General features: G+C 36.1%; 1 protein-coding gene across 2 annotated transcripts in view; it reads left to right on the top strand.

Annotated features, from left to right (window-relative positions):
- Positions 1-23,047, top strand: part of LOC111147750 (Abelson helper integration site 1) — a 206,142-nt gene that overhangs the window by 88,345 nt on the left and 94,750 nt on the right. For both annotated transcript variants that reach the window (XM_022503972.1, XM_022503971.1), the window contains one exon: positions 6,627-6,744. In XM_022503972.1, the coding sequence (XP_022359680.1) occupies positions 6,627-6,744 (118 nt within the window). The remainder of the gene's footprint in view (positions 1-6,626; positions 6,745-23,047) is intronic.

The following is a 23,047-nucleotide window of genomic DNA, read 5'->3' as shown; positions in this document are numbered from 1 at the left end:
TTGGCAGATCCCACAAGTTAAGGACTCAGTCCCACAATACTTCACCTGCTCTCCCTGCCCCCACCCCTGCCATTTCCAATGTCATTTGCAGGTCCAGGTTGTTACCTGTGTTTCTGACCAATCAACTATAAATTGGAAACATGACAGTTCCTCAGGTTCAATTAATTTGCTGGAGCAGCTCACTAAGAACTCAGGAAAACAAATTACTTACTATTTGCCAGTTTATTATAAAGGATACAGATAAACATCCAGATGGAAGAGCTGCATAGGGCAGAGTGTGTGGGAAGGGTCCTGGAGCTTCCATGACCTCTGTAGGCACACCGTTCTCCAGCATTCCCGTGTGTTCACCACCCTGGAAGCTCTCCAGACCCCATATGATGGGGAGTTTTATGGAGGTTTCTTCAGGTAGGCATGGTCAGTTATAATTTCATTTCTAGCCCCTCTCCCCTCTCTGGAAAATGAGGGATGGGCTAAAACTTCCAAGTTTCTAATCATGGCTTGGTCTTTCTGGAGAGAAAGAGCACACCAAGAGTCACTTCAGCAGAACAAAAGACGTTTCTGTCACCCAGGAAATTTCAAGATATGTTAAGAACTCAGTGTCTGGAACCAGAGTCAAAGACCAAATACTAGAACAAAAGATCCTCCTAGTAGTTTTATCACTTAGGAAATCACAGGGTTTTAAGAGCTCTGTGCCAGAACTGGAGCCAGAAACCAATATTTTTTTTTCTATTATTTCACACATTCATTTCTAGATTTAAATTTGAGTATTAAACCATGTGTTTTAATGTGTTCCTTACATTTAAGCCTTTTATTCTCTAATTCCTATCATTAAAAAGTTAGATTTGGGGGGTGCCTGGGTGGCTCAGTCAGTGAATCGCTTGCCTTTGACTCAGGTCATGGTCCCAGGGTCCTGCGATCAAACCCAATGAGCAGGGAGCCTGCTTTGCCCTCTCCCTGCTGCTCCCCCTGCCTATACTCTCTCTCTCATGTCAAGTAAATAAATAAAATCTTTAAAAAAAAAAAAAAAGATTTGAGAAGTCTGAAAAAGAAAAAGGTTTAAAAAATAGAGAATCCAGAGAAGATAATTTTTTTAATCTCCTAAAACAAGTTTGGGTGTTTTTATCATGAAGAGGTAAAAATTAGGTTGAGATTTGCACAGAATAGTGGTTCAACACAAATACCATGTTAAGTTTGGGCAAGACAGTAAACATATACTCCTTTCACCATGTATATTAAGTCATTTGACTTCCATGCAGTTCTTATTAGTGCTATATGAGTTATTTACTAAAGAAAGATGAACAAAAACTGGTTCTTTACCCTCAAGAAGATTACAGTTTGGTGGATGGTAATTAACTAAATACATAAGCACACCAAAGTGTTACTGGTGTTGTGATAATAGAAGATAGAAAATACACAAGACATAGTGGAGAGACAGGGAAGGGAGTAAATTCTCCTGGGAGAATCTGAAAGGCTTTTCACACATGATGTAATACTTGAGCTAAAGCTTGAAAAAGGAGTTGGCATCCACCAGGAAGATGGAGCCTAAAGGAAAGCCCATTCCTGGAAATGGAACAGTAAGAGCTGAGTCACAGAGACGTGAAACAACCTGGCGGGTCTGCAGAGCTCCATGCATTTTGTTGTAGCCAGAAAATAAGAAAAGGAGCGATAAGGTTGGAGAGCTAGGTAGTTGTTAGAATATGGAAAGCTTTGTATGTCAGGCTAAAAACTATGGACTTTACCTAGTAGAACAACTGATGGTGGGTTTTAACCAGAAATGTTACTGAATAAAATTAGTATTTTAGAAAGAGCATGTTGTCAGCAGTGCAGAAGAATTAGAGAAACAGGAGATAGGGAAAACAAATCCAGAGGCGATTGCAGTAGTTTGCAAGCAGAGAGGAAGGCCTGACCCAAAGCACTGACTGGAGAAAGAATGAGGTCAGATGTCAGAGCACCGAATTGATTTCATGACTGATTCTCTGTGGAGGGCGAGATGGCAGTGTAGGCTTCCCACCTTTCTGGCCAAGGCAACTTAGGTAGATAGCAAAGCTTTCCTGAGGAAGTAAATAGTCGAGGAAAAGTTGGTTTAGTCTTGAACCTACTGATTGGAAGAGTTTTGGATTTAAAAAACGTCTTGTGATGAGCACTGGGTGTTATTGAACACTACTTCTGAAACTAATGACGTAATCTATGGTGGCTAACTGAACATAATAATAAGAAAGGGAGGGAGGGAGGGAGGGAGGGAGGGAGGAAGGAAGGAAGGGAAACAAAGAAAGAAAAAGAAACATCAGCATAGTTAGCAGTTGAAGTGATGGAAACAAATGTTGCTGCCCAGGGTAAGCTTGCAGTGTGGGGGAAGAGAAGGTCCCTGGGTCTAGCAAACAACCCTGATAAGCAGTAGCAGGATAAACCAACAGAAAATAGTTTTCCAGAAACAAGAGAGGAGAGTGATGGGCAGTGTTAGAGATCCTAGCTGCTTAAATCAGTCTGTTAACTGACCATTTGAAGTCTTGGGTGTGGTGACTTTAACTTCAGATTTAGTCTTCTGGTGGAGAAAAGCTTAGTTGTACTTGGTTGAGATTGAATGTTTAAGTTAAATGGGTAGTAGTTATGTGCTGTTTTTCAAGGAGTGTAGCTTTTAGTGAAGCTTAAGGAAATTATGGAATCATTGAGAGAGTTTTTGATTGTTTGCTCTTTGTTTTTATACTGAAGTAGAACGATCTGTGCTTATATCCTATAAGGAAACAGTCAGTAGAGAACTTGAAAGTAGAATTAGGAAGAACTTTAAGTATCCCCAAGGGAATAGATGGAGGCACTAATCTCGAACAGAAGGACACTAGAAGAAAAGACATTGAAGGTGGAGGCAAGATGTATATTCTTTTACAGGTTTGAAAATGAAGATTTCAGAGAGTTGAAGACCAAATTTTCTCTATGAAGTAAGGAAATATGTTAAAAGAGGCAAAGGTTTGAAGAAAACCAAAATATATTGAGGTAAATAGACTGTGACTAAGGCATGTTGTTGGGTAGATGGTTTGAACCAGCACCAAATCTTAAGTTTTACACAGGGGAGTCCCATTAATCAATCATCTTGCACTACCAGTCCTTGGTATATATATATCAGAGGCTCAAAAAGTCTGCATTAAGTACTGAAAAACTGAACTTCATTATAACTGATTCAAATTGGAATTCTGGTTTTAGTTCATGCAGCCGTGATGAACTGATTTGAGGGGAGATTTTCTGGCACCTTACCCCACTGTAGAAATTTCTCTTCCAGCAGGAACCATGTTTCTTTCTAATCCCTCACATCACTATAGTAATTTATAAGGAAAATATCTAGAGAAGTAGAACTTGTGTTTGAATTTCTCTTTATGACCAAAGGCTACTCATTTGTTAGGTTTTACCTGGAAATCACAAGAACTTAAGCTACTTTAAATTTATGGTGCTAGAATATTGATAACTGCCTTCAGTTGCCTTGAATCTCACTGTGGCTCAGGTTTTCTGTTTCATTTGTTCTTTAATTACTGGGATTCTAATTTTTATAATAGACATTTGATTTGCCATAAAACATTTCCTGGGTATTGGGGGTTTTTTTGCAACCAGAACCATCCTCAAATTAAAGTATTAACTGTATTGTTTTTCCAATTTAATGGAAAAAAACAGCCTTCTGCAGGAAGAAAGGGGAAAAATTTGCAAACGTGAGTATATAGACAGTATTATCATGTTTCAAGTTACAATTTAAAACCAATTGGAGGTGTCTTCACAGCTTGAAATTTTAAAAACAATTCTTCAGGTGAATGTAGCATGTGATCTAAAATCAGCTAAGATGATTAGGCTTATAAGTGTATATGAAAATGAGTGTTACATATCTCCCAAAGGTTTCATAGTTTAGCTAATCACCAAAAAAGAAATTAATTGTTAGCTTGTTCAGTGTTGTGCCCTCAGTTTTAGATCAGGACAGTGACTTTTTTAATATGAAAACTAACCTCCTCTTAGAGAATTAGTGTTTGCATATTTTGCACAAAGCTGCTTCTGCTCTGAAAGAGTAGCCAAAAACATTTTTGTGATTAACATGACAGAAATTCAGGTGATACTTTTTCTTTTTTTCTATTATAAATTTCATCAAATTTTTATGCTTTTTGTTTTCCCCAGTTTGGAGGTATTAAACTGACTTTGGCAGACTGTGGTTTTTGCATGAAGCAAGCAGAAAAGCGTGTTGTGAAAAGAGGGCAGATTCGTGTAGGGTAGACTATCTTAGCCAACCTTTCTGTTGTTGTAAAATTATTAAGCAATTCTTTTCCACAGCATGTATTTCAAAAATAGATATTGCTTCACTCTATTTAATGGTTATTATTATTTTTCTCCCTCTAAGTAGTGAATGTGTATAGGCTAGCTTTGAAAATACTTTGAGTACTAATTTCAAGTCACTGTAATAATTAACAACTGTCCAAAACCTTTGAAATCTGCCGTATGTTGCCAATTAACCACTTCATAGATATAAGATAGTCTCTTCAAAAATGTGTCAAGAAAGAGCAGAATTTTAAAAATGCTTAGGAAGAAACTGTAAAGTTTCTCTCTTTGAGCAGAGACAAGTATCCTATTCTAGCTTTCCTGGTGTTCTTTTTGTTTGAGCACAAGTAAATATCTGAAGAGGAAGCCTGAAAAGACTCTGTGTGTGTGTGTGTGTGTGTGTGTGTGTGTGTGTGTGTGTCTCCCCATCCCCAGCATACACCTGTTCTTTTGCACCAGATTTCAAAATGCATTGTTTGACATGTAGGATAAAAATTTTTAAGAACACAGAAGTAAAACTGAAAATGATTCTAAAAAGAGAAGTGGATTAAATTGTTAAATGATAAATATATCACTGTATATAGTCCTTCCATTTAAAAGCATAGCACCCTGAAATATTTACTGCATCATTGTACTAAATTACATATCCCTAATTACTCTGATTTCTAGTGATGTTGATAACCAGTATTTCTATAGAGCTTTATTTGTGTAGTGTCCTATGGCTTCCCTTTGCCAACATACTCAATTTAAATCTGTTTTTTATTTAATATGTTATTTAGTGCTTTATGTCTCGCATATGTGAATGGTAATTTATAATACCAGTTCATCTTTATTGTTTCTCCAGCACATTTCCCACTGAAGCATGCTTACTATTTTTATTTTTATTATCTGTGCTTTAAGATGGAAATAAAGCTCAAAGATGTGAGATGATTTCATTGTTACTTTAGGTATTATATTACTATAAAGTCACCATTAATTTTGGTCAATGTTTAATAATGGATTCTGATAGAATTTTTAAAGCTGGATAATTTTTTTTAGCACTGGTGTGGTATTTGACCCCATCTAACTACTTTGAAAAATATTTTTGCTTTTTGTAAAATAATATCACAACAGTTTACCAACTTTAGAACTATATTGTCATATGATCTTAATGATTGTAGACTTTTTCACCAAATACGTAAAAGCCCTTTGCTTCCAGAGAAAAGCTTAATCTAAGATATACCATTTACTGTCACTGAAAGAAGAGAAGCATTTACAAACATTATATAAATGATGAGTCAGATAAAGGACATGTAATAATCACAATCCACTACTATGTAGAGCATCAAAAGGGAATTTCGATTATTTTTTACAATGAGAGAAGGCAGCTGTTTTCATATATTAGCGTTTATATGCCGTAAACTATCATTTACTAGTTGACAAGTCACAGATTACATTTTGCAATAAATTAGAAATTCAGACTTCCAAATCTTTCAGAATTAGATCACATTTTTATCCTGATTTCTGAAAATTTTTATCCTGATTTTCAAAAAATAAGTAATGAATAATAATCAGATAGACTAGATCATTGCCAAAATTAATTCAAAGTTACAAGATAAATTTACATGTAAAACTTTCTTTGTGAGCTGTTCTTTGTTTTCCTACAAAAGCAATAGTTACAATGTTGTACTTGTTACAGGTGTCATTTCTGGAGGACAGTATTGTATTCAGACAGTCATAGTAAGCTTCTTGTGTTATAGAGCATTGTATTTACTTACAGAAATTTTGCTTCATCATTAGATCAGTATTGTTTTTAAACAGTGCCTTAAGAATAAGTGTTTTTGATGCAATGATAGCTATTCCATTTGGCAAGTAAGGTTACAGCTCTGTTACCCATGTCACCATGATGTGTGTAAACATGAGTATTATAGGAGTTTTCTGTGCAGTCTCTGAAAAGAAAGGACCTGCTAGTTCTCGAAATGCTGAAGAAATGTGACTGTGAAACATTTTAACTTTCTTAATTGAAAGTCGGAAGTGGGGTCACTTTTTTAATTTTTGCCGTCTTTGAATAACTTTTAAGACCACTCTAAGTTATTAATAATGTCAATTTCACGATAAACAGATTTGTTTTGGTAAGGCAGATGTACTTTCATACAGTGACACTTTCATTACCACTGTACTCCTTCCTTGATAAAAACGGTTCTGTTCTGTAAACCTTAAAAACAAAGCATATAAATCCTTACCATTTGTTTTGACCTGCCATGTGACCTGGTTTACATCGCAGGCAAATATTTCTCATCCAGTTTTTGCATCAGTAACCCAGGAAATTACACTTTGGTTCTGATTTGCCTTTCCTATTACAGGTCAACAAAAATCTCTCCTTTTCTTCAACGTCAGCCTCCTCACAGCAGTCTAAGTTAAAACAGTCAGACATGCTGGCCACTCATCAGATTCTACCTCAGTCTGGTTTCCCTCAGACCGGTGAGCCCTTTCTTATTTTGAGTATTCTTTTAAATGTGCACATGCTATTTTTTTTTTAATGAATATCCTTTATTTCACTTCAGAAATACAGCTCATAGCTTTGTAATGGTCGGTTTTCACACTTGAATGATATTCTAGCATCTTTTTTCTTTATAATCACTAAAATTCTTTTTAAAAGCAAATTTGAATTTAGTAACTTTAATAGTGGATACTCTAAAGCTCTATTTTATTGAGCAGAAAACAATTTTAAAGTAGCAAAACATGTGAGTCTTAAATCTGTGTAATATTAAATCTGATTCACTTTTCCTTGGATAAAGGAGCCATAGTTGATGAATACTCCCATTCTATAACTCATTTCAAGAAAAACCAAGGTAAAATGCATTTGAGAAGAAACAGGATGCAACCTGCCAGTGATACCATGTTTCTTCAAGGTTGGCAAATTAATAAGATATGCAAAGAAGCTACTTATAAAAATCAACATGAATCACTGAGTTGAAACAAACTGTGCAGTTGCAAATTTTTAAGCTAATGTTTTAAATTTAATTGAATAAGATTTTCACAGGATGTCAAAGAAAAAGCATCAAGGTGAGAAATGTGTATTTTGGGTAATTAAAGGAGAAGATTTCTGTTCATTAAGCTATATGTTTGCACAGTATTTTTTCTACTGAATTCTTTTAGAAAGGTGAGACAGCAGAGAACAAAATTATTATCTTTGACAAAGAGATTATAATAAACTTGAGCTTCAAAAGAGCAACATAATTTATTTAGAAATTTGGGAACCATATTACTTTTCTACTTTAAAAGTGTTTGGAGTTACATATGGAAGCTATTTAATATTATTGTATTTTAATGTTGCTGTATAAGTTACACATTACAGTGAGAACATACTTGAATTAAGAATTCTTGTATTCAATCCTGGCTGTGCCTTTTATTACCGTCATCCCCTTAAATCTTTTTTTTTTTTTTTTTAAGATTTTATTTATTTATTTGTCAGAGAGAGAGAGGGAGAGCGAGCGAGCACAGGCAGACAGAATGGCAGGCAGAGGCAGAGGGAGAAGCAGGCTCCCTGACGAGCAAGGAGCCCGATGTGGGACTCGATCCCAGGACGCTGGGATCATGACCTGAGCCGAAGGCAGCTGCTTAACCAACTGAGCCACCCAGTCGTCCCCATCCCCTTAAATCTTTATTTGAAAGTGGAAATGATGTTTACACTTGGTGTTTTGGAGTTCAAGTCACAACGCACATACGAAAGCACTTTGTAAGCATAAGACACCCTATGCATGTAACATACTTATAAACATGATGAGTGTGCATGCTAGCTTCACACAAACTTTCAATTCCAATTGCAAATCACTATAATAATGAAGTTATCCCAAACCTTAGAAATTTTAAATTTCTGATGTTTCAGATGTGTGCCAGAAGTTGGAACAGCGGCGTTGGTCATTCTTGAGCACAGTAGAGTCACAGTCCGCACCACCCCTTTAGACTCTTACTCTCTGCACCCCATCTAGATACTTGGTTTGCCTTCAGATCATGTCATTTTAATGACCAGGAGGGAGACAACTGGTCTCCACCACTTGATTCCTGCCATCTTCCTGCTGAGGTCTAAAATTCTTCTGGGAACAAATCCAGGATTCCACACTTCAGGATCGAAAGCGTAGAAGTGTCTGGTTGAGTTATAATATATTGATTAAAATTCATTCAAGTAGTATCTTAAGTTTGTCAGCAAACAAGGTGAAGATAATAGAAATAAAATTCTTTCCTATTTCATAAAGGGAAAAATAAGGATATGTAGGAAGCCTTTTGAAATGGGAGGAAGGATTACTACTGAAACAGGTAAAGAATAAAGGGAAAGCTAGATATGATAAAGGGAAGTTGTACAAACTTCACCATTGTACATAGGCTTTGGTCCATTTACCGTTAGCTTTCCGTGGCCATATAGCTCTTAAGTATAGCATTTCTATCATGCACGTCTCTGTGTGTGTGCCTGCTCTCAGAAGCATTACCATCAAGCCACTTAATACATGGTAACACTGCTTCACGTGACTGTTTTAGTTACTAATATGCTTGACCTCATTTTAAGGCATAGCCTTCCTATAAAATTTGTTGAGATATATATATATGTATAGAAAAATTATAGAAGCAGAATATGTAGTCCATTGCAAAATGGCCACATTAATCCATTTTATTCATTAAGAAGTTTATCTTTGTGGAAAAGAATCATGTAGTAGGAAACAGGTAAACTAGTTTCTATACCTGGCTCCTTTTCTACATGACTGTAGAATCTCGAGAAATTTTTTTCAGGCCTCTTTTCTTATCCCTACAGATAAATGAGGGCTCTGGATTTAGTGAATTTCTGTCTTAAAAATTCTGTGATTTTAGGGACTCCTGGGTGGCTCAGACAGTTAAGCGTCTGCCTCCAGCTCAGGTCAAGATCCTAGGGTCCTGACATAGAGCCCCATGTTGGGGGATCTGCTTCTCCCTCTCCCTCTGCGTGCCACTCTCCCTGCTGGTGCTGTCTCTCTCCATCTCTCTCTCTCTCTCTGTCTGTCAAATAAATAAATAAGATCTTAAAAAAAAAAATCTGTGATTCTATTCAGTATTCAAATGAGCTTTTAAAAGGGATAAACAGTTAAATGTTCCTGACTATACAAGAAATCTATTAGAATCTGAAATATAAGAATCTCTGTATGTTAGTATCTGAAATACAAGACTACAAAAACAGGGGGCCTGGTTGGCTTAGCCTGTTAAGCATCAGCTCTTGATTTCTGGTCAGGTCGTGATCTCAGGGTCATGGGATCGAGGCCCCCAACCCTCTCTGCCGCTACATGTGCGTGCACTGGTGCTCGCGCGTGCTCTCTCTCTCTCTCTCTATCTAAAATAAATAAATACAATCTTAAAAAATAAAGATTACAGGGGCGCCTGGGTGGCTCAGTGGGTTAAGCCGCTGCCTTCGGCTCAGGTCATGATCTCAGGGTCCTGGGATCGAGCTCCGCATCGGGCTCTCTGCTCAGCAGGGTGCCTGCTTCCCTTCCTCTCTCTCTCTCTCTCTGCCTGCCTCTCTGCCTACTTGTGATCTCTCTCTGTCAAATAACTAAATAAATTCTTTAAAAAAAAAAAAAATCTTACTTGAAAACCTATGTAAATATTCAAATCATATCTGTAGATGTTTGGCTTTGTGCAGTATAAAGAAAAGCTTTTTATGGGTACCTGGGTGGCTTAGTTGGTTAAGTGTCTGTCTTCGGCTCAGGTCATCATCCCCAGATCCTCGGATTGAGCCCCATCAGGATCCCTGTTCAGTGGGGATCCTCCTTCTCCCTGTCCCTCAGCCCTCCCACTGCTTGTGCTTTCTCGCTTGTGCTCTCTCTCAAATAAATAAATAAATGAAATCTTTAAAAAAAAAGAGTGAGAAAGAAAAGCTATTTGACACTGAGCTAATCAGTATGGGCCCCCTGTTAGGAGGCTGAAAAGCACAGGTTGATTTGATGTATGTTCTATGTGAGTTTCTGTGCTGGAAGCTTGGACTCCGAGCAAGGCGGGTTTATGGTCTGCAGTAACTTCTGTTAACCCTGATTCAGGGTAAGTTCTGGATGATGGAGACTGCTAGAAAAGTAACTTTTTCTTGTTAGGTTGGCGTTCCTCGGTTTGTAGAACGGTACCTTTTTCATTCTATAGTCATTTTTTTTTTCATTCTATAGTCATTTTAAGTGACTGCTTTGTTGAAGGTCCTCTCTTAAGGATATGGACTAAATATTACAGTCTCTGCCCTCAAACAGCCTCCAGTCTGACTGGAGAGAGTGATGAGCATGGAACAAATTATGTCAGCATGTGACAGATTATAAAATCACAGTATAAACAGTGTCACTGGAATCAAGAGGGGTAGAGCAACCAAGAGCTTTCTCAGATTTTTTTTTTTTTTTAAGATTTATGTGTTTATGTGAGAGAGTTCATGCATGTTGCACATGTTGGGGGAGGGGCAGAGGGAGAGAATCTCAAGCAAATTCCTCGTTGAATGCAGAGCCTGCTGCAAGGCTCCGCTTCAAGACCCATGAGAATATAACCTGAGCTGAAACCAGGTCGGGTGCTCAACCACCTGAGCTACCCAGGCGCCCTGAGCTTTCTCAGATTTTATATGTCCAAACAAAATTCATGCCCCACACCCCTTCTTCTACCTCGGCTTTCCCTCCTACACACAAAGGCTTCCCAATCCCAGCACTCTGACCACATTTACCCAGTTGTTCAGAACTAGGAGCCACTTTTTAGTCGTGTTTTTCCTCCCACCACTTCCCTACTTACACTCTTGTCTCTTAGCTTATTCTCCCCATAGCAGCAAAAGTGATTCTTTAAAAAATGAATTAGATCAGGGTGTCTGTGTGTCTTCCTATCACAATTAAAATGATTCTTAGAGTCCTTATGCTGTCTTATAAAACCTTCGAAGATCATGCCTCTGTCTTTGTTTTGGCCTCATCAGCATCTTGGGGGAGCGGGGTTTCAGGAGGCCATGCCAAGTAAACGAAGAACTAGGTAAACAGACATACCATTTGATGACAGCTTGACTTGGCTAGGAGTCAGGCTGACTCTTAGCTGGAAGAAATGCTGAGGTGGATGTGTTCAGGAAGAACTGAGTCTGTAAAGGTAGATTAGGGTCAAATTGTGTCCTACTGAGTAATTCACATTTTATTTTCTAGATAAACTAGAGCTGTCCAAACATATGAGTATGAAAGACATATGATAAAATGTGTTTTTAAAAAACATATCTGGTAACTAAGTGAGGGATGGGTTCCAGAGGAAAAAAGCTGGATACAACTCTTTTTTTTTTAATAATATTTTTTATTTTTTTATAAACATATAATGTATTATTAGCCCGAGGGGTACAGGCCTGTGAATCGCCAGCACTTATCATAGCACATACCCTCCCCAATGTCCATAACCCCACCACCCTCTCCCTACCCCTGCCCCCCACCCCAGCAACCCTCAGTTTGTTTTGTGAGATTAAGAGTCTCTTATGGTTTGTCTCCCTCCCGATCCCATCTTGTTTCATTTATTCTTTTCCTACCCCCCAAACCCCCCATGTTGCATCTCCATTTCCTCATACCAGGGAGATCATATGATAGTTGTCTTTCTCCGATTGATTTATTTCACTAAGCATAATACCCTCTAGTTCCAAAAAAGCTGGATACAACTCTTAAGAGATACTTACTTTAAAGTATTATGAGATACTTTGTGAAGTAAGATTCATTGGGCTATTTTCCTGGGTTCTTAATTACAAAGAATCAATCAACTAATCCTATTAATCCAATTAAAGCTAAAACTATAAATCTCTCCCTGAGTAACTTTTATGAGAAAGAAAAGTTTACAGTTCTGTCAGTTACCCTTTAATAAAACGGGGTGGAATAAAAGAAAATTGTAATTTTAACATTTTAGGTTAAATTGTAGGCTGTAGCTCATAATACCTCACCATGTAGAGAACATGTAATACTGCATCTCAAAACTGTGTCCATACTTCTTTAATACAATGAAGATCTCTAAAATAGTAACAGCAATTTGTGTTTGTAAAAAAATGATAAAGTGCTTTCATGTACATTCTCTGATCCTCAGTAAAACTTTCTAAGAAATAAGGTAAACATTAAAATCATACAGAGTGGAATCTTTCCGGAGCTTCTAGGACTTTAAAACTTTTGCTACTCAGCCCCTGTAGCGTGGAAGTGAGAGGCTGAGAGGCAGCGAGCCTGACTGGTCAGAGTACCCATAGCTGGTGTTGTCTTAAAGCAGGATCTCCTCACTGCTAGCTCACTCCTTCTCATGCTACAGAATCAAACTGCCTACTTCTAGAGGAAGGCACAAGTGCAAGAGGTGGAGTGGACTGACCCTCCATGAAGCTGTGCCTGGAGCCACTCCATCATTCCTGGCCCAGGGACCTCCCGCTCTGCCTGTGGTCCCTCTGGCTGTGGGTGTTGTCTGTTGTTACCAGCTTTGGAGGTCTATGATCTACTGTAGAGTAATAACTTGAACAGTATGGCCTCTGTGGAACAGGTGCAGGTGTTAAAATTGAGGTGTCAAGAAGGTATTTCCTGAGGATTAATGAACTTATATTTTTCTTTGACCTTTAAATATAATTCTGTTTGCTACTTATTGATTTTTTTAAAAGAGTTTATTTATTTATTTGACAGACAGAGATCACAAGTAGGCAGAGAGGCAGGCAGAGAGAGACTGGGAAGCAGGCTCCCTGCTGAGCAGAGAGCCCGACATGGGGCTCGATCCCAGGACCCTGGGATCATGACCTGAGCCGAAGACAGAGGCTTAACCCACCGAGCCACTCAGGCGCCCCAGTTATTGATTTTTTTAAGCTTTGGTTTTTGTGAGACTGTGGTATTTAAGGCGGCAAACCAAGAGGTTCTCTGTAGGAAAATTTTGTTCTGTGATCATTTGTCTGAATCTCAGATCCCCTTGAAATATCTCAAGGGTTTTTATGGAAGTAAATTTTAAAATGTAGATTATTCCTTAAAAAGTAGAATTAATTACTGTTGCAGGGGGAGCAGAAATTAGCAGGAAATGCTTATTTGTTGGCAGGGGTAGTTGTATCATCTTTGCATGTTTCTATTTGAAGGACAACATGTATCATTTGTATATACTTAGTAGGTCTTTTCACATTTAGCTGGAAGTTAAATTTACTTCATATTTATTAGATAAGTTGTCATATAAAATATGAATCATTTTATTAATATGTCTTCGTTAATGTAGTTTTATTGCATCTTTTTTTAATTGTGGACTGGGAATTTGATGGGAAAAACAGTGTGACATGGTGTTTTAAAATAATCAATAGCTTCTGTCTTCTCCATATTTTGTTTGTACTTTTCATTATCCCATGTAAACATATATTAAACCTTATAGCCAACCATCTAATCTAACTTTTTATCTCATCCTAAATAGGCAAAGTATTCGATTCAAACATAACCATAAAATGATTCAGATGACTTCGGTATTTGTTAAGAGATGACAGGTTAACTTCTGTGCATCCACATGTTTGATATTTGAAGAACTATATTTTTTCAGTTGACTTTTGTATGTCTTTGACAAGTGTACACTTACTCCCTTGACCAGCCGTTAAAATTAGGAGCCATTTCCAGTTAAAATTTATTTTTATTGTTTTCAAGATTTCAGTGTCTCTTAAGATTTTAATTTTCCTATAGAAAAATACAAAACTTTTGGGGTGCCTGGGTGGCTCATTTGGTTAAGTGTCTGCTTCAGCTCAGGTCATGATCCCAAAGTCCTAGTATGGAGCCCCACAATGGGCTCCCTGCTCTGCAGGGAGTCTGCTTCTTCCTCTCCCTCTGCTCTCCCCTCTGCTTGTGCCCTCTCTCTCGCTCTCACAAATAAATAAGTAAAGTCTGAAAGAAAGAAAGAAAAGAAAAGAGAAAGAAAGAAGGGAAGAAGGAAAGAAAGAAAGAAAAAGAAAGATGCAAAACTTTTAAAATAATACCACTGAAATCTAAAATGAATCCTGGGTCATAGTTTAACCAGAGATTTTGTGATATCATTATATAACTCATTGTAGAAGGTAGATTATATCTAAGTTGGAAACATGATGCTCCTTGTATTTCAAAGGAAAGGAAAGAAAACGTTTTGGCAAAAATTGGGAGTTAGAATGACCGTGAATAAACACAGCTGATGGCAAAAGGGGGTTTCCATTATAAGGAAGGTAAAATGAGCTTCAAAGAACTTTCTCTTATTATCAGAATTGGCAGTTTTTTTATAGTATTACTTAATAAGCTTTAAACTTTTAATTGAAAAGCATGTTTTATTCTGATTTCAAACTTCCAGAATTCCAAGATTTTAATTCAGGTAGTAGATGGGTGAGAGGAATCCATTCAGTGCCATAGGTAAAGATGTCTACAGAATTGATTTTCTGTAGACAGGTGTCTTTAAATGTGCTTTATGGTACTTAAAAGAATCAAAAATGTTTTTATTATGCAATTTTTAAGAGCAAGAATTTGTTTTCCAAAACAACCACTTTTCTGAATTCAACACATGTGCATTATGGTGCAGAAAGCACTGGACCTGGGGTCCGGAAAGGCTGGGGAGTTGGGCCTGAGCCCTAATTGTGCCACTTCCCAGCTGTTATTTTGGCTGACCGCCTTTATCTCTCTAGGTGTATTAGCTCTATTTTCTACTTCATATGAATCTTCTACTTCATAGAATGGTGAGGATCAGAAAAAATATTTTAATACTTCGAAATCTGTAAGAAACTGTAGGAATAAACAACATGAGATTTCCTAGGAGATTCTTTTTATATATTTTTTTTAAGTTTGAAATCATGCAATTTGTATTGTGGTCAAAGGAATGGAGGAAGTCTTATATTAAGACATGATTTAATAAAATGTGTTAAGTGATATTATAGAAAAAAAAACATGTTATAGAAGCAAACAGTGGATCTAGAATTTTCAGAAGCATGCCAAAAAAGACATTAAAATGAAGTAATTTTAAGAGGAAAGTTTTCAAACAAGCATCTCAAACTTAATCCACTGGAACCCACTTAGCTTTTGAAACTTCGGCTTTCCCCATAAGTACCAGTCAACACAAAAGCCCTGGAGATGTGGTACTATTTTCATATTTGGATTTTTCTCAACACTGAGCAAATGACCTTGATTTCATAGATTTTTTTTCTTTAACACATCACTATTTCATATTCCCTTTCCACAGAGACTGAGATTTCATTTGTTACAATTTCTTTGTTGTCTCTTATAATTGGATTCTCTAAAATTCATGTTTGATTTGTACATTGAAGATATATGATGCCATTTTAGTCACCAGTATCAGTATTTTACTAAGTAATTCTCCAGGGATCCAACTTAACCCATTCGTTAAAGATTAAAACTTATCCTCACTTGTAATAGAAGCCCATGTATTTCCTGAATAATAAATAATACTTGAATTATTAAGGTATTACTGTATTGATAACTTAAAGTATATCCTATATTTATCAGTTCCTAATTTAAAAATTACTCTGTCAACTCTAGTAAATATTAATGTACTTAATGGTTCTTCATTCACATGGATATGCATTTAGTATTCATGTCCCCATCTAGCTACTAAATTTCTCCTAGTAACCTCTGAAGAGAGAATAAGGAATGCAAACTTTTCTCCTCATTTAAATCTCGTGATTTGAATGAGCTTAAATTTGTCCACTATTTCCTAGCCAATTATTTTCTAAGAAGCTATTTTACATGATATTTACATAGCGTATAGGTTCCAACCTTACAATTTTCAGCCCTTTTCCCCATCCATCTGTTAAAAATAGAAAACTTTAAGGTGTTTTTTTTTTTTAAGTCACTTTCTCTCTGTGTGGGTGTGTGTTTTGTTTAAGAACCTAAATTAAATTTAGTTGTTGAAGTATATTATAACATTTGCCCAGTAGGTTAATTTTTAAGGTGAAATAATTATATTAATACTCAGTGAAAAGCAAAAAGAAGGCAACTGAAAACTCTTAACTGTAAGAAATTAAAATGAGATCCTATTGATTTATTAAAAATGAAAACTACATAATATTATCCTAATGCAGCCAGAGTACATGCCAGACCACTGAATTTGCATTTTATAGATATTCTGATGTTTACCTTTTTTGAAACTTTCCAGTTGGTGTATTAACAACTTCTTAATTTGTCTTTTTTTATATTTTGAAGATTTATAGGAGATATTCACATATATCATCCTTTTTTAAAAGATCACGTGTGAATCTTTTGAGAGCATAGGCAAAGTTAAACAGAGCTGCTGTAGTATATAGATGGTTCTGAAATATGAAAACCAATTTCAGAAAAGATATTCAGCTGCAAGCTTGTATAGCAAGATGTATGTAAACTAACCACTTTTGTCATGTAAGTGGCAGAAACGTAATCATCGTCATGCATGAGCTTTAATTTCCTGAAAAAAGCTCCTGTATTTTACTTTCTTGTCTCATTTCCAATGACAGCATTACCATTTTTCAAGTAGAAACTGTGGACGCATCTTTGACTCCTTATCCTTTCCTCTAGCTAGTCTCAAAGGCCTCTCATTTCTTTACTCTAAATCTTTCTTAATTCACCAAGAGTCCTTTTGATCTTTATGATCTCTTTCTTATCCTGTTTGTTCCTTTTTTCTAGTGTCTGAGTTTTGTGGGTATCATTACATCTTCCTAAATCTCTCTAAGTTCTTTTCTCTGAATTGATGTTTTCCTCTGTGCTCAGTTTTTTCATCTGTTTATGTATGCTATATTTTCTTTCATGGCAGTGTTTTTTCCTTGATGTTTGATGATCCTTGGTATCTGTCTCTTTTTAAAAAGGAAGGACTGGGTACAAATACGGTGTCCCTTTTCAGTTGTGTAAATAACTCTGTTCAGTATTTTGTTCACTTTAGCAGACATCTCTTGAGAACTTTGCACTTATGGCTAACACATATTAACTGGCAACTTATATTTAGGGTAAGCAAGGAAGATAAATGAATCCACCTGTCAGGCTATCAGATTCATTGCCAGAATGAGAATAAGGGGACAATAGTGTTCACTGTAGAAGTCTTTACTCTTCCCAAGTGGTATGTTCATAATATTTTTAGGGACAATTCCACTGATTTATTTTGTATTTTTAAATCTTTTTTGCCTACGGTTAATGCTCAGCAGCATCCGTTTTATGTGGGACCTGCAGCCAGTTTGGCCTAAGTGTTTTACATACTAACGTTCAGTTATTTCTCCTGGGTTTTGTTTTGTTTTGCCCCCTACCAAATATGCTCTTTCTCTATTCACAGATCCTGACTTTCATGTCCAGATAGATTCTGAATCTACTGCAGCCCATCATAATGTTTTCAGGCAGATGTTTCTAGTCACTTTTCATCTTCTATGAATTTGTTGAAATCTCTGACCTGTTTTCTTCAAGCTCACCAGTGACTTTCACATTGCTCATTCCCATGGTCAAATCTTTGTGTTTATCTTACTTGACCTATCAGCAGCACTTGACAGATTCAACGGCTTCTTAATACATTGGTTTCTGGGACACCACATTCTCGGTTTTCCTTTTATCTCATTAGCCACCACTCTGCATTCTCTTTTGCTGATTCTTCTTCTTTTCTTCCATGTCTTATTAGACAGTTCCACTGCAATCTGATAGACCTGCAGAGTGCAGTACAGTAGCCTCTAGACTCGTGTAGACATTGAATACTTAAAATATAGCTAGGGTGACTTGGGAACTAAATTTTTAATTATATTTCATTTCAGCTTTTAAATATAAATAGCCACATACATTACCATTGGCTATCATGTTGGACAGTTCAGATTTACAAAGTCTACTTCTATATAAATCTTCATTATCTGACACCAGACTGATCACATGTTAAAATGTAAAAAATAGATTATCACTTTTTAAAATTTAATACACATAATGGTTTTAATATCAAAACTTCCTTGAATATAATGTTGAAAATTTCATAGTTTTTCATCATCATCATCTACAATCATCATGAATGTAGAAATGTTATTAATGTTATTAATAAGCACTGTTGGGGGGGCAGTTGGGTGGCTCAGTCTGTTAAGTGTCCAACTCCTAATTCTGGCTCAGGTCATGATCTTAGGGTCATGAGATCGAGCCCTGTGTCAGGCTCCCCACTCAGCAGGAGTCTGCTTGAGATTCTCTCCATTTCCCTCTGCCCCACTTCCCATACCCTAGTACACACATGTTCTCTCTCTCTCTCTCTCTCTCTAAAATAAGTAAATGAATCTTTAAAAAAGATAAGCAATATTGATACTAATACTAATTTGAGTAGGGGGGTCTACAAGTTTCTTATTCTTCATATTTAAATCAATACACGACATTCTGCTTTTACTTAGCTGAGACGTCAGCGACACCTGAATTTAAATTCTGTTAGTTATGCTATGACCTGGAGTAAGTTATTTCATTTTAGTGACTTGTCATTTGAAAATAGAAGATGGGAAAGTGTTCACTGCAAGTGAAAATTTTTAAGTCCCAACCTATGCTTGACTTAAAATGCACTAGTTATAGATAGTATCCTTATGACTGTATTCAGAGCTATTTTAAACATTGAGCTTTTTATTTTAAATTTACCTAACTTCCCAATAAATTTTAGAAGGAGAAATAACTATGTTCTTAGAATTCGATTTAGTAAATGTCTTATGTTAAAATCCAAATTCCTCTAGTACATACATATTTTTTCAAAATACAATTTCCAGGCATACTGATGAAAGTATTTCTGTAACAAAAGTGATTTTTATTATATAAGTTTAAAGTAGGAGAGGTGGAAATTTCAGCTTCTTTATCAGAATATAATTTACATCATGATGAAAGCGGTGAATGTTTGTTAGATTTACTGCTGTGCCTCCAGGGTAAAATGAAACTGTCAGTAATCAATTCCCTCAAAGGTGAAGATTAAAGGAAGAATTATAGCTCCATATGGCTATATCCGGCAAGGGGAGAAGGGCAGGTTATAAAATGGATAAATTGCTTTTGACCAGGGATAACTTTATTCTTATATAGTTTGAGAATAAGACTACATATAATGTTATTTAATATCAACCATAAAATGCATTTTACTATTTTTATAATCATAAACTGAAATTGACAGTTTTTTTCTATTTTTAAGGCAGTGAAACATACTAAATAATGTTATTATAGGGTATATTTCCATTATGTAGCTTTTAAAGTAGATTTTTTTCATAACTTTTTTCCTGAAAATAAACTTAATGCATGCTTTTTGAAGGAAATAAGTATTCCATAATTTTGATGTCTTTCTTTAAATGTAGATATTATTTTTAGTTTTTCAGTATTATAGTGAATATATCTGCATATCAAAATGTTGTGCCTACCTCTGATGGTAAGAAATATTTTTAATTCATGTTTAAAATAAAAGGTCAAATTTGACTCCCCATTAATCATGCTTGCTCATTCCTGCCCTTGGTGTACCTGCACGTGTTCCACTCACTGCTTTTTCAGCCTCCATGTTCTGTGATTCTGGGAAAAGTGATGAATTTTAACAATATTAATCATTCTTTTATTTACCAACTTCACTCAGGGTGCACTGCTTATAACCAAGATAGCAGTTCCCCATGTATACTCCCTTGTTTGGGGTGGGGGTGAAATACCATTTATATCATAACAATAATAATTCTTGTTTCCTTTCTAAATCCAGTTTCCCTAAGTAACTTTGAAAAAAAATTAAGTCTATGACAAGACATTTTTCAGTTTTTAAACATTTTAGTTTGTGACTACTAAAACTTTAGAAATTTGGAGGAAGACTCTGGAAATTTGGAGGAGGAGGGCTATCTAACTTAAGTTCTCAGTCACTCTTAGGTTATGCTTTATAAGACTATCTTCAGAATAGCCTTCAGATTTCCCTGAGACTAGCTAAGTGCATACTTATGCATTTTGTGGTTTAGTCAGTTTGGTCTGGATAGCGAACAGTCTATGATATCATAGAATTTACTGGTAGTGTTTTCTGGAAATGAATATCCATCACTTATTGAAAATGTCAACTAACAGTGGAAATTAGGTTTAGGAACCAGTTCTTCTGGTAATAATAGAGATGTCCAGATAATGTTGATTTGTATTTTCCAGAATTTTAAATGTGTGTTTTCAGGAAGCTTTTTCCTTGAATGAAAGGTGAATGAAAATGTAAAGAATCACTCTTTGTGTTGTTCTTAGTCAGCAACTTGCCTACAAGTATGAGAGCAAAGTTGATGACAAATATGGCAACTAAGAAATGACTAAATGGAGTGACTGGTCATATTTTAAAAATAATTTAAGAAGTTTTTACTTTGTAAATGTCCAATAAGTAAAAAGTAGAACATTGTGCTAATGTTCTAATTTCAGGCAATTTACTTTTTTCTCAACTTTCTCCCCTGAAAAATATTCAACTGTAATTTTATAAAGAGTAAAAATTGAGAATGGCTTTTTGACTAGCATCCATCTTTTTGAGCTGAACCAGGAAAACTGTATTTTAGCAGAAGCATCTTAATAAAACCTGTTACTCAGTTTAAAAAATAAAAACCTTTGTATACTTTATCAAAAACTAATTCATGCAGTTCATCAACCAGTGTTTACAGAGAGCCTACTATGTGCCAAACTCTGGGAGAGATGGATGATGAAAGACTGCCCTCAAAGCCCTCCCAGTCCAGTTGGAGAATCCGGTGGGCAGAGAAATAGTTACAGTAAACTGGGGCTGAGTTCAGTAGGAGATAAGCATAAAACACTAAGGGAGCACAGATGGGAATCAGTCTGCTTAAATTTATTATTCCTATGAAATGCACTTAGTTTCATGGCCTTGCTTAGAACTCCATGTTGTCTATTCAATATGGAATAATATTTCTATTTAAGACTCCTCCAAACCATAGTTTAGAACTAGGAGTCTGAATTTTGATGCTGACCTTTTACAAAGCCAGTGTGACACAAGTCACGGTAATAACCTGCATTACTGTACTGTATCCTTCAACTCTGCCTCCCTAGGGTGTTCTGGGAATAAGTGAGTGAATATTTATAAAGCACTCCAGTTTCTTTCCTATTAATATGTATGACTCTGTGTGTGTATGTGTGTGTGTGTGTGTGTGTGCTATATGCTCCCCCTTCTTTTGAAAAGGAATCAAGTCACATCTCACAGCTATTTAGTTTTGTCAAAGTGAAGTAGGTAGTAAGCAGGTGTTGTATTTTGGCCAATTCAGAGTCAGTAAAGTTTGGGGTGTTTTTATTTGGTGCAGGGGGGAATGTCTTGTTTTCTTTTTTTCTTCTCTATTTCTATTTTTGTAGTAACATGAGGCTTGATACTTAATGTCATCTCAGTCTTTTTAATCTGTGTATTTTCAAGTGAAGATTTAACAGAATTGAAAGTAAAACACATTACTAGCTAATGTTAAAGGCATTTATAAATGCACAGTATAACAGGCAAATTAATCTGCTCGATTTACATGAAACTTACGGGGAAAAGTTGATAGAGCAAAATAAGCATATTTTTAAAAAATGTCTTCTCTTTGCTTTGAGTTATGGAAAATGTCTTTTAAATCATCATGCTTATGTTCAAAATCTAAATTTACTTCCTCTCTCTAGAATTTAAATATTATATTTTATGGATAGACCTGAGAAAATGAGTTCTCTCCATATGTTCTCAGTACCCTAACAGTGTAACAGATGAAAATACTTTTTCCATTATTAAATCTTTTCTTATTTTAACTTTGTTCTTTTGGGGGTTTTTGTTCTGTTTTTAATTCTAAAGGATGTCTTATTCTTACACATGCAGATACTAGGAATGCAAAATTCATTCATACATTTAATAAGTACCCAATAAGTACTCGCTTTGTCTCAGGCACTGTTATCGGTGTTGTATGAATGAATCAGTGAACAAAACAGGTAAAAATCCATATCCTTGTTCAGTCGAAAGAGGCAGACAATAAGCAAATAAGTATAGAATAAATAACAAGCAAAGGAAGGAAGGGGGATAAAGTGAACTCAGGAGTGAGGTTATGTTGATGTTTTAAATAGGGTGGTCAAGGAAATGTCACAAAGAATCTGACACTTGAGCAGAAGTTTGAAGATAAAAGAAAGCCATGTCACTAAAATTAACAAGTCAGGAAACAACAGATGTTGGCGAGGATGTAGAGAAAGGGGAACCCTCCTACACTGTTGGTGGGAATGCAACCTGGTACAACCATTCTGGAAGACAGTATGGAGGTTCCTCAAAAAGTTGAAGATAGAGCTACCCTACGACCCAGTAATCGCACTGCTGGGTATTTACCCTAAAGATACAAACGTAGTGATCCAAAGGGGCAAGTGCACCTGAATGTTTATAGCAGCAATGTCCATAATAGCCAAACTATGGAAAGAACCTAGATGTCCATCAACAGATGAATGGATAAAGAAGATGTGGTGTGTGTATATATATATATATACACACACACACACATACATACACACACACACACACATATGTATGTGTATAATGTATATAATATATATATTATATATTATACACACACGCGCGCGCGCGCGCACACACACACACACACACACACACACACACACACACACTGGAATACTATGCAGCCATCAGAAACCAAAATCTTGCCATTTGCAACGACATGGATGGAACTAGAGGGTATTATGCTAAGCAAAATAAGTCAGTCAGAGAAAGACAATTATTATATGATCTCTCTAATATGAGGAACTTGAGAGGCAGGGAGGAGGGTCATGGGGAGCAGGGAGGGAAAAAAATGAAACAAGATGGGACTGGGGAGGGAGAGAAACCATAAGAGACTCTTAATCTCAGGAAACAAACTGAGGGT

The sequence above is a fragment of the Enhydra lutris genome, unplaced genomic scaffold (genome assembly GCF_002288905.1).
Source record: "Enhydra lutris kenyoni isolate GAN:26980312 unplaced genomic scaffold, ASM228890v2 scaffoldscaffold17, whole genome shotgun sequence".
NCBI classification, from domain to species: Eukaryota; Metazoa; Chordata; class Mammalia; order Carnivora; family Mustelidae; genus Enhydra; species Enhydra lutris.
This window is presented reverse-complemented; position numbering and strand designations above follow the sequence as displayed.